General features: G+C 44.5%; 2 protein-coding genes across 4 annotated transcripts in view; one reads left to right on the top strand and one right to left on the bottom strand.

The window, feature by feature from the left end:
• Nucleotides 1-901: 901 nt before the first annotated feature.
• Nucleotides 902-10,219, bottom strand: PTGR3 (prostaglandin reductase 3; the record flags this gene model as incomplete). Of its 2 annotated transcripts, XM_081204154.1 has the most annotated exons (3): nt 902-2,769; nt 4,858-5,177; nt 5,718-6,446. In XM_081204154.1, one exon carries the CDS (start codon nt 2,607-2,609, stop codon nt 1,845-1,847), a length of 765 nt encoding a protein of 254 aa, XP_081060280.1. In that variant the 3' UTR covers nt 902-1,844. The 2 variants fall into 2 exon arrangements, with proteins under 2 accessions (XP_081060280.1, XP_081060279.1); XM_081204153.1 differs by lacking the exons at nt 4,858-5,177; nt 5,718-6,446 and adding an exon at nt 9,921-10,219.
• Nucleotides 10,220-10,560: 341 nt separating this feature from the next.
• TSHZ1 (teashirt zinc finger homeobox 1) overlaps nt 10,561-11,590 on the top strand; it is a 79,856-nt gene continuing 78,826 nt past the window's right edge. Inside the window, exon 1 of one of the 2 annotated variants that reach the window (XM_081204151.1) lies at nt 10,561-10,680. The gene's annotated coding sequence lies outside the window, so the exon portion shown is untranslated. The remainder of the gene's footprint in view (nt 10,681-11,590) is intronic. The other variant, XM_081204148.1, reaches the window with a different exon arrangement.

Genomic DNA, 11,590 nt, shown 5'->3' with positions numbered 1-11,590 from the left:
CAGTTCTTATGATTGGGGTGTAAATATTTTGATGTTTTGTAATAGTTCCTCAAGGAGACAGAATTGTGAAACTCAAGTGCTCAGGGTCTAAAATTTTTTTTTTGGGGGGGGAAACAGGCTTTGGTCACTTCACATCTCTATGTGCTGAAGCATATTATAACGATGGCTCCTTATGTCTAAAACTGAATTTTGTTCTCCACAGTTGTGCTGTACGGAGAAACAAATAGCTGTCTCCACTTTTGTTCACCACCAAAGGGAAGCCAAATACTTCATCCTAATGAGAATGTTTCCATAGGGTGATCAGCTGCTGGATCCAAAATATACTTTGGGTTTCACCTACCAAGCAAATTTTCCAACATCCCAGTCCAAAACCCAGTTTAATTGGAATACCTGGATTTAAGCCACTTAAGGTCCCACTGAAATCAATGGTGCCGAGCTGGCCTAAATCCTACTACTTGGGTGTGCTTTTAGCTACAGGGCAGCAGGAATTTTAAAAACCATGCTTATGAACCTAAAAGGGGAATCTGTTCAACAATAAACGTTAGAGTGTCCTTAAATGAGAACACTGATTGCCAGAATGCCTGAAAAAGCAAATAGCTGAAAGTGGAGAATTGCGACATATTTTAAAGTACCAGTTTATTCCACATGTCTATTGTCTTTGGAAACAGTAAACACTCTTTTGCATCTTCATCTTAAAGAGATTAACCCCTTTCTCACAAAACAACAACTAAACAGGCAATCTGAAGCCAACTAAGAAACATGGCTTGTCTGCTTAACAGTAGGTCCCATTCAGCAGAGATTCAGTGGGGCTTACTCAATGGTAAGTAGTCATAGGACTGCAGTTGAAGTTGCACAAAAAATAACGGAAGAGAATAAATGGACAACTGAAGCATAGTGTAAAAATAATAATAATAGTCAAAATGATTTTAATGCTTTAAAACAATATAAATTCTTACAAAGGTTGAAATATAAATTCTTACAAAGGCTTCACCTTATTGCATAGTTCAGCACAGTCTTCTGATGCCATTATAAGCAAGTGATCTAGTCACCACCATTTTCTTGTAAGGTGAGGGGCTTTGTTAACGCTGTTCTTAAGATTGCCTTAACATTAGTAGAATGTATCATTATACCAAAGTTAACCCAATTAACGGGTTAATATAGCCAAAAGAATAGTTAGAAAGTGGTATTACAACATGAAGATTTCAAAATATAACTATAAAACCTTATATAAAATTAAAACAAACTTTCATTTAAAAACAAAAGCTGACACTTTCGTAACTAGTAAAATATATCTTTTGAGTTACATAAATCTGCATTTTATTATTGTATTTGCAACCAACACAACTGAAAAAAGATAATTTCTCATTTTTAAATTATATCAAGTGCAACCTGCTAAGATGCTGCCCTGTGCTACTGAAAAGCACTCTTGCTTGACTCCCATTGCTCAAGCAGAATGTCCAGGTGAATTGCATCCATCCTTTTTTATAGGAAGAATCGATAATATTATTGATTTCACTTAAAATATTAATATGCCTTTATTTACTCAATTCTAGAGGAAAGCTGTAGGTGAAGATTTCATAGTTGGCCAGATTCAAATCTAATGCAAGTTTAATCACAAGTTTGCTCAAAACTCCCAGACAAAAAAGCAGAAGTGTTTAATGCAATGCCAACGACACATGGCATTTTTAAAGAACACAAAGCCACTTAAATTCAACAAATATTTTTTGACGAAAGCCTACATGCTATTTTTTAATATGTTACCCATTGGCAACTTTAAAGAAATAGTTATTGTGAAGCATAAAGTGCCCATTTTCCCTCTTTTGATTTATATCATTGTTCTGTTTTTACAGCTTACTGTTGACAGAGTGAGGTAATTCAACTACAATTTTTCCAATGTTTTTCCCCATGTACATATAATCTATAGCGCGGAATACGGACTCTAAGCCAGCGAATTTGCCCTCTGGAGACATGTCTCCAAGGTCCACCTCACAAACCAGTTCTCTGTTTTCACACATTTCGATCAAGTGTTTCATAGCCGTTTGGTATTCAGAAAGGTAATGGTTTAAGAAGAAACCCCGGATGCTGGCAGATTTCCTTAGCAGCTTTGCTGGCAACATTTCCACATGACCAGGCTGAAGGCCAATACGGGTTTGGTAGCCAGAGATAAACCCAATAATGATCAGGCGCCCTTTGGTAGCCAAGGAGCTGACAGCCAAGTCAAACATCTGCCCGCCGACAGATTCATACACCACATCCACACCTTTCGGGTAGTCCTTCTTAAGGACAGCAGCAAGGTTTTCAGTTTTGTAGTTGATAGGGTGGTCACAGCCTATGGATTTCAGAAAGCCAGATTTTTCATCACTGGAGCATGTTCCTATTACGTGGCATTTTGCCTTCTTGGAAAGTTGCACGGCAAACTGACCGGTTCCTCCTGCTGCGGCTGTCACCAGAACCGTCTTCCCGTCAGACAGTTCTCCAAGCTCCTTCAGGCTAATATATGCTGTAGTTCCACTTACCAGTAGTGTAAGAAATTCGGGTTTCACAGAGGGTACCGGGATGGCTTCTTTGGCAGGAACAATGGTATATTCAGCAAAAGCACCAGGCCTCATGTAGGCCACTGGTTGGCCCACTGTGTATCTAGCGCTGGCACTTAGACCCAAGGCTACCACTTCACCAATTCCTTCAAAACCTACGTCAAATGGGGGCTTAACTGACGTGTCATATCGGCCAGCTGAGTAGTTAATATCGGATGCATTAATGCCGACAAATCTAGAAGCAAACAAAAATGTATTAGGCTCTCTTTTTTGACAAGGCATTTTTTTCGTCGTAAGAAAAACCTTTCGCTTAAATGCACAAGGTAAGAAATTTCAATGCTGCATATTCAAATATCTCAAGAGTTGGGGGTGGGGTGGGGGAACGCCTTCTATGCAAAATGAAAATGGAAAGGTTGTTTTAATCTGGTTTTAGCTTTACCGATAACATAATTTGACATATTTTGTACATGCAAAGCATTTTCCCCTTGCCTGTTTCATGAAAATAAGAACAGTAGAAATGAGTTTTGATAAGCTAGGGAATAAAACTACTTTTTTCTATTAAAAAAATACAGCAGACTAAAATATGAGCAAAGTAGTAAATATGTTGACTCTGGCAATAAATTTACATTTCAGATTATAACAACACATTTAAGTGACTAATGATAACATGAAGTATCAATGTCCTCTCCAAGGTCGATGGTCATAAGTGTTACTGCAGGCAAATTTAAAGAAAATGGATGGAGTGTCTGTAACAAATTTGCCTTTTGATGCAACTAATTTGCACATTATTAAAATATTTTGCTGTATACAAATTACTCACAACACCTTAAAACAACCTTGAAGGACTAAAATTATGCAACAATACTTTTGAGCACTATTGACCTCTAACGAGTAAAAATGAACATAAGTATTAAAAAGGCACAAGTAATTTAATGATGGGTGGTGAAGAGGCTTATGATGCTGAAATACAAGTTATCTGTACGCACACAGAGTTTGCAGCCAATTTTCCCAAAGAAACCTGAAAACAAAAATACGATTCTGTCATAAACAGCAATGTGACTGTTTCTCTTCTATAACCAAAAATAAACAAATTATGGCATTTAATTATGTGGAAGTGTGAAAATATGTGAAAAATTGATTTTAATGCAACTAGAGAGCTGTTTGTGGATTTATGGTAATTTGAAATAGCTGGCACGCAGTGAAACAACAAAACTGAAGGAAGTGCACTGGCCATTTCTAACTCTAAGAAAAATCTCTTTCATTTATTAAAATGTACAGAGTTCAATACAGATAGCTAGAGACAGAAATAGATGTGTATTCACAGAGAGGCTGTGTCTTCTGTATGTCTCCCTAATTCTTCATGTAATCCAGTCTGCGTCTGTAGCACGGAACACATTTTTTTTACCTCTTTTTTAGAAAACAAAGGCATCCCCATCCAGTTAAAATTTACATAACTCCTATTTCCCAGTCTGAAAGGGGAGCGCAAGAGAGGAGGGCAGATTCCAAGGTAAAGGGGCTGAGGTTGCCTTGAGGACGTGAGAAAGGAAAGATCAGAGAGCCAAGGCGCAAGGTCGGAAGGGCTCCGACACAACACGACAACTCCCTGCTTTTTGCATTACACCCCACGCAACTACTTCTCGCATAGAGGCTGCTAAGCCAGAGAGTCCGCTGGGCGCGCAATCGGCCTCATTCATTCATCCCCGCACAGGGTCTCTTGGGCGGCACGGAGAACCTGCCTCTCCCCGCCCCCCAGCGCCCGAAGTCACACAGGCAGCATGCGAGGGGGGCTTGTCCGCAGCCTTCCTTCGGCAATCCTAATTGTTGCGCCCCTTCCCTTCCCTGTCCCGGCGCTGCAATGCTTGCGCTTGCTCCAACAGCCCGTGCAAGCGGTGTAAGAAAAGTGACTCCAGAGCAAAGTCGGGGCTTTGTGGTCCGATTTAGGCTGCACTTTACTTGCAACAACCCAGACTCGTTGCAAAGCAAACGGGACTTGCCAGTTTCACACCCCCATGCAAAATGGTGCAGGACAGGGCTGAGCCAGCAGAAATGCACAACTTCGGCTTAGCCAAGTAGCGTGCCTGGAGACACGAACTTTCCCCTCGGTGCAAAAAGTCCTATTACCCCTATACTAAAACATCGCTGGCAAGGCGGGCAGATAAAGACATGCGGCTAAAAGGAGGGTGAACAGGGTGGCTTAAAAAAAACAACACCTGCAAGTAGCCGAAGGGGCTGGAAAACTCAGTCGCACCTTGTTAACAATAACAGGTGAAAACGGCCCCCCCCCCGTGATCTTTCCCGCCCCGAATGCATTGCAACTGAGCACCTGCTTCCAAATGGGTGCGTGTGCAAGAAGGGAGAGGCTCAGCTCCACGTTGCCTATCTATGGGGCACCCCAGCGGGAAGGGAGCATGCCAGCCTTGGCCCCCAGCAGAGCGGGAGCGCGGGGCCCGGCTGGGTCCTCCTAGGGTCGGCTCAGGGGAGGTAGGCGGGAGGTCCCTTCCCTCCCAGGCCCCTCCGCCTCCCGCTTTGCCCTCTCTGCCAGCACATGGCCACTTGCAGTTCGCCCTCCCCTCGCGAGGCGAGCCTCCTCCTGGCGCTGCTCGCGTCTCTTCCGTGGCTCAGCTGGGAAGCGCAGGCAGAAATCTCCGGGCAGGCTGTGCAAAGGAAAGGGGGCGAAAACAACGTACTTTTTTAAAAAAATCATTTCTTCCAAAACAGAGTTGCGCCCCAATCCGCGAGATGCATCTGAAACCTCTCTCCCACCATTCCTCCATCGAACTCCAAGATAAGGGCTGCGTTTAGAAAACAAGCCCTATCTTTTCCCAGCCTCTGCTCGAAAAAGGCGCCTGCCCTGTCCAGATCTTTCTTTCCGAAGTAGTGGAAACACTGTTCATTTTCGTTATTAATCAATACCACCCCAAGTTCAGCTACCCACCCCCTCCTGTATTAAAATACAACTCTGGTTCCCAGCCCCTGCGGGGGGGGGGGAGACTACGTTCCTATTTCAGCAGTGGTGTGGATAATAAGGGGAATTATTGTGATTTTGCTCTACGTTGTAATTTTTTAAGTAGCTCTCATGAGGTATTCTCGAGGAGAAATCAATGGCCTCCCTGCCATTCCCAGGACAAAGTTACACTAAGGAAGGGGGGAGCGGTGCAGGGTTATTTGGCGATTTGTACAGACCCGATCCTCTACCTGCTTACTCGCGGGAAATACACGCACTGGCAGTAAATCCCATTGGACTCAATGGAGATTCTGGGAAGAGATGGGGAGGATTGTGCTGTCAAGTCTCCCTTGGGCTTACTGTACTAGGAAGGTCTGCAGCCTGCGTGTCGGTGGCTTCCAAGGGAAGATGCAAGTTCAAGATCAGCTTGCAAACTTGCGTGGAGGAGGAGAGTTGGCAACCCGCAGTCATTGTTCTCTCGGTTAAGTACGTGACCTTCATCGGGGGGGGGGGCCTTCGCTACCCTCCTCCCAATTTTGTGGTTTGCATTTCCCTAGGAAGCGACCCAAGCCTTTCGCAAATATGCAAAATGAGAGCAGCGATACAATTACTAATACTAATACGGATCCGAGCCGTCCCCACCCCAGTCCCCCACTCCACAATAATAATTGCAGGCTGACTCGCCCCGGCTTTATTTATACTAACACATTCGATTTGAAGGGAGAAAAAGGGGAGGGGGCGAAGCGTCTTCAAAGTGGGGTTAGAAAGCGGCTTCGTTTACTCAAAAACAACTTGCAGAAGTCAGGAGACCGAGGGGGTAGGGCGAGGACCTTGAGCAGGCAGACACAACAAAGTCACCCCAACCCTCCAGGAGCACGCCAGGAAAAGGGGGAAAAACTCCCAGACCAAACAAGCGCAATCGCTGAGAACACTTCGCCCCACATTCCTATTTTTTCCCCTATCTCCAAACTCCCTCCCTAAACCCATGTCTTGCTTCCCACTTTTCCTACCCAATTTTCTGTATGATATCCCCTCTAAACAGAAAACAGAGCCCCCACTATGAGACCCGCCACTTTTTATTTTAAAGAAACACACACAAACACGCACTTACATCCTCTCTTCCTGGGTCACATATTGGCTAAGAAACCCAGAAAATACCTTTCGGGGTGGGATGGAGCTCAGACAAAGTTACGGAGATATATAAATGGCTTAAAAAACATTTTCCCCCTTTAAATTTATTTATTTGTTTATTTCTCCTGGTCCTCAATCCTCTTTTACTGCCCAATCACACCTCCCACAAAATGATCAGAAGTTTATTGTTTCAAATCGATTCTCAGTTTGCGGACATTTCTCTCGGAATAAGAGGCTGGAGTGATTTTTTATTTTATTTTTGCTGTTCAGAAAATTATCAGAATAAAGGCGAGGGAGCTGTTTTCCAGAGAGAGGGAGGGGGGAGGGACACTTAAACAAAATATTGTCCTAAAAAAAGAAGGAAAGAAGTTAAACGAACTTAAATTGCACCAAGGCAACATGTGCGTGTGTCTGTTTTACTTGGGAGAATGGGGTACTATTTTACATTATGCCATTTTCTCTTTTCATAGGAGTTATGGGGCTAATATGTTTATTCTCCAGCCACCGCAGCAGCTGATTTTCTTTTCTGTTTCAGTTTGAGATAAAGTGTACCGTATTTTCAAAGCTAGACTACGCTCCCCCCCCCCAGTGTGTACAAGGTATTGGGCGTGGAAAGAGAGAGAGTCCCGTGTAAGCTTTCAAGGTAGGCACAGGCGTTAGGTAGAAAGGTTTATTCTTAACAAGCTTTATTCCGCACTAATTTTGCAGTCTCTCCTGCCTTGGGTGAGAAGCTCCAGCAACAAAACTGAACATCTCACGCAAATCCACATGACACAAAAGTTGCGAACTCCAATCCTGTGATTTCTCACACGCACCTTTTGCAAACTAAAAAAAGAGAAAGTGTTTTTTTAAAAAACGAGTTACGATCCTTGGACTCTCTTTGCCTGAGTCCCCGGGTGAATGCTGCTCTAGCCCCCCTTGCTTCCACTTCGGAGAACGCACGAGCACATCTTTCCAGTCCCCAGAGAGCCCACCCAGTATCAAGGGCAGGAGGGGAAAGAGTTACATTGAAAACAAAATAAATTGCATGCATAAATTTTCAAATTTCATGGGGGAGGGAGAAAGTGTTGCGGGGGAGGAGATTCGAGAACAAGGACGTAGCAATCTTCCGATAGGCAGAAGGGAGGCCAGGATATATTTTATCTTCACGCAGCATTTTAAACCAGCCGACCCCCCCCCCCATATCCCCCAACCAAAGGAATTTAACTGCAGCATGAGCGAGATTTTTATTAAGGCTTCACATATTTTTGCTCTCCAAAATACTATGTCCTGATGACAGCAGCAATTCAAACCTTTGACACCAGGGAGGGCATCTCTCCCTGTATTGTGGGTGTTGTACATTTCATAAAACATGAACATTTTGCTAGGGTTCAGATACAGGTATGATATACGCTGTCTTTTATACTGAAAACTGTGTGTATTGTGTGTGTGTAATCCACAAATCACATAATTCTGTGCATTTGTGCTTAATCTATTTTAGCCCTATTGGTTCCAATGGGCTAAATTTACTGAAATGCAATTTATGCTAGATTAGCAACCAAGTAATCACTTCTAAATATTAAAAAATGGATTGTTAGGGATGAATCTAAGGTCTACCTGAACCTCCTCCAACACATAGTCACCAAACTCACAATCACACCTTTAGAATTCCATTCTCCCATGGATTTTTAAGATTTCCACTTTTAAAGTCCCCTGTTTGATTCTATCATCTAGAAAGGCGGCAGCAGCAGCAGGAGTATTATAATAATAATAAAAATAATAAATATCCCTAAGATTGTTGAAGTAGAGGTTTTGTTCTACAAATTTTCAGGTATATGGAGAGGACAGCTCAAAGAAGAAAATGAGAACTCAAGTCCTAGTTAGCTACTAGCTAGCCCACAATTTACAGCATATTGCTTTAAGCAAAATGTGACGTCTTTACTTCATCCATGACCTGGATGCATTGCAAAAGCAGCTCAAACCAGGCAAAGGAATCGTCTGAAAATAGTGTCGAGGGCTACAATCCTGATCAGACTTACTTGGAAGTAAAGGTCACTGAAATGAAAGGGGTTTACTTCCAAGTAAACATGGTGAGGTCAGGGAGGGGAGCTGCTTATCCCCATTTCCCTCCTCCGGTCTGTGGCTTCTGCTTTGCTTTAGTCGTAAAAGGAGGAAGAGGGCCAGGGAGTTAAGACACTCAAGAGTGACGGGGAGAGGTGGGTGGTAGTCATTTGTGGCCCTCTGCTTTCCTGTTGATTTCTGGCTTGCTTAAGGTTAGTGACGTGGAGGACCGGGGAGGGGGAGGGGTGGAGAATCAGGCAGAGTTGCACACATAACTTGCTCTAAACAACGTCTGGAGTGTGTTACATGCGCGCGCACAACCCCCCCCCCATAAGACTATAAATAACCTATATACAACGTCCCAATTGCTGTGCATTAATCACACAGAGAGATCTACGCAGCTCAGTCAGTTTTACTGTATAAAACATAGCCCTCGCAGATCCACAGAGAACAAGTCGCTCATGAGAACACACGGACACACACACACACACACACAGTGACAGTTGTAGGAACATGGAACAAACATTTGCAGGCAGAAATCTGGGCGGGACTTGGAAATCATTTCCTGGTTGCTGAACTCCCTTCCTGAACTCTCCCGTCGCATACAACTTTCAGATCAGCAGATAAACACGATACATCTAAAGCACGTTCCACACACACGGCGTCGTCGTCCCCAAGAATCCCGGGAACTGTAGTTTTCCCCTAACAGAGGTACAGTTCCCATCCTCTTTAACAAACTATAGTTTTCAGGGTTCTCTGGGGGAAACCATGTGCATTGAATGTGCTTTAAACGTAAGGTGTGGATTTGATGGGAAACTATCAGGCTTGTATCATTCTTAATACCTGCTGTCCCTCCTCCCCGTGATTCCTTTCAGTTTAACACATCATTTAAAAAAAAAAAGAGCAGAGGGAGGGGGAGAGCGAAGCAATATACACATTTTACCTCTCAGCAAATGGAAACGTTTCATCATTTGCACAGAGGTGTGTGTGTGCGCGCGCGGGATTATGGCGTAAGCCATTCACAACAATAAAATTAAATCAGCAGTCGCCAGATGGCAGCTGGTACGATTTGATAGGATCACATCGAGTGAATGACTGCGTGTACACGAGAGAGGAGGCCAAAAGGGTGTGAGAAGTTAGGATAAGCAGTAGGGCAGGAAAGGGTGATCGCATACCCACCCCCCCAAAAAAGACCCACGGAGAAGATGCAAAGAAGAGTTGGAGAAAAGGGAGAGAGAAAATGACGCGGGGGAGGGGGAGCAAAATCTCACCTGTTTCTGACAAGCAGATCGCCGTCTCCCGGGAGTGGCACAGGCGCATCGTGTCGTAGGCTCACAGCCTCTCGGAAGTTTGAGCTCAGCTTCGTCACCACCAGCTTCTTCATGGCGGTGGGGATGGACGAGCCGTGGAAATCCAGAAAGTGGCGGGAGTAGGACATGTCCACGATGGGCCGGGGCCGAGTACCACCCAAGCAAGACCGGAGGGGGCTCGTCCAAGGACGCCGCTGCAGCCTGCACAGCTGAGCTCCCCAAGACCTCAGCAAGGCGCTGCTCTGGGCGTGGAAACTCATGCCTAATCCCGCATCTCGCTCCGTGCTTACCGCCCTTTGCTCGGCTTTTTCCGCACCCCCTGGGCGCTCTTTCTTCCTCGGCTAGGAGGGTTCTTCCACAGGCATGCAAACCTCAGCACAGGCTGCAGGAAACAGGCTCTGCACAGACCGGTTTGTGTATGTAAATAAAGTCTATTGCAGCAAGCTGCAGCCTGCCTCGAGACCTCCCTTTCCAGCCCCTCCACAATACAGGAAGCTCAGAGCAGCAGCCGCAGCAAAAAATCTCCTGCAGCTGATATTGTGCTACCGTCACTAGTATTTAAAAAAAAGAAAAGAAAAAAGAAACCCAACAACAATATCACAGGGACAAAGTTCTTCCTGTTTCAGCCCAGCCTGCCCTGCCAAGTTGCTGGTGCCGAGGGAACACAAACGTCGCGCGTTTGTGTAGCCTGCAAACAGAACAGACCTAGACCCACACAAGCGTATGTTGGTGATCACAGCATCTACGGATTTCTTTCACTCGGGGGGGGGATGTTTTGTGGGGAGTGGTTAATCCCCACGATCTTTCCATTTGAATTTTTTATAGGGTGTGATCTGCATGCCGAGGAAGGGAGCCCCGTCGTTATTGCATATTAAAAGCTTGCCGAATCTACCACCCCCCTCCCGCTCCTTCCTGCTCTTTCCTTTAGAAAAAGACCGAGCTGCTCTTCCTGTTATCTATCTATCTATATATAAAGCAAAGCTCGGAGACGTTATTAGATCGAATAAGGGTAAAAGCTCGTAGAGAGAAGTTGCAGCTAATCTGGCAATGTTGTTATTAGGAGCCTCCTGGAGCCGCTGGCTGCAGCCACAGGCCCCTCCCCTTCCGTGCGAAACGTTCACTTCCTCGTAAGGTGGTACAAATCAACCCAGAGCCGCTAGCTACCGCTAGTGGAAACAGGCACTTGCATTTGGGAAGGCAGAAAAACAACAGCGATTTACGAAAGGATTTAAAGCATCTTTAAGGATCTGAGTTTGTGTGTATGTGTGAGCGCCATTTAAAGACACCCCCCCCAACACAAAATACTGCTTGTGTCCTCCTGGTCTTCAGGTACACATGAAATGCGCTTTACAGCCTCATAGATTTTATAACCCTATATAACAAGATAGACTGGTAAATCCATTGACTCGCCTTCCTCCCCACAATAGCTATGGCATTAAATAATATTGCCATATATTTATTTTTGGCCTAATACCCGTGTCTCCTTATCTCTAGGATAGTGCTTCTAAATCTGTCTCTGCAATGTTCAGCATTGCTTTTTGGATAGGTAGCATATGTCTTGGTCAACAGACTCCTATAAAAAATGTTTTACAAAACCTGCCAATTTTGTTTGGTAGCGTTGGATGGAGATG

This window comes from Podarcis bocagei, assembly GCF_964188305.1.
Source record: "Podarcis bocagei genome assembly, chromosome: 8".
Taxonomy (NCBI): Eukaryota; Metazoa; Chordata; class Lepidosauria; order Squamata; family Lacertidae; genus Podarcis; species Podarcis bocagei.
The sequence above is the reverse complement of the archived record's forward strand: the minus strand, read 5'-3'. Positions and strand labels throughout refer to the sequence as shown.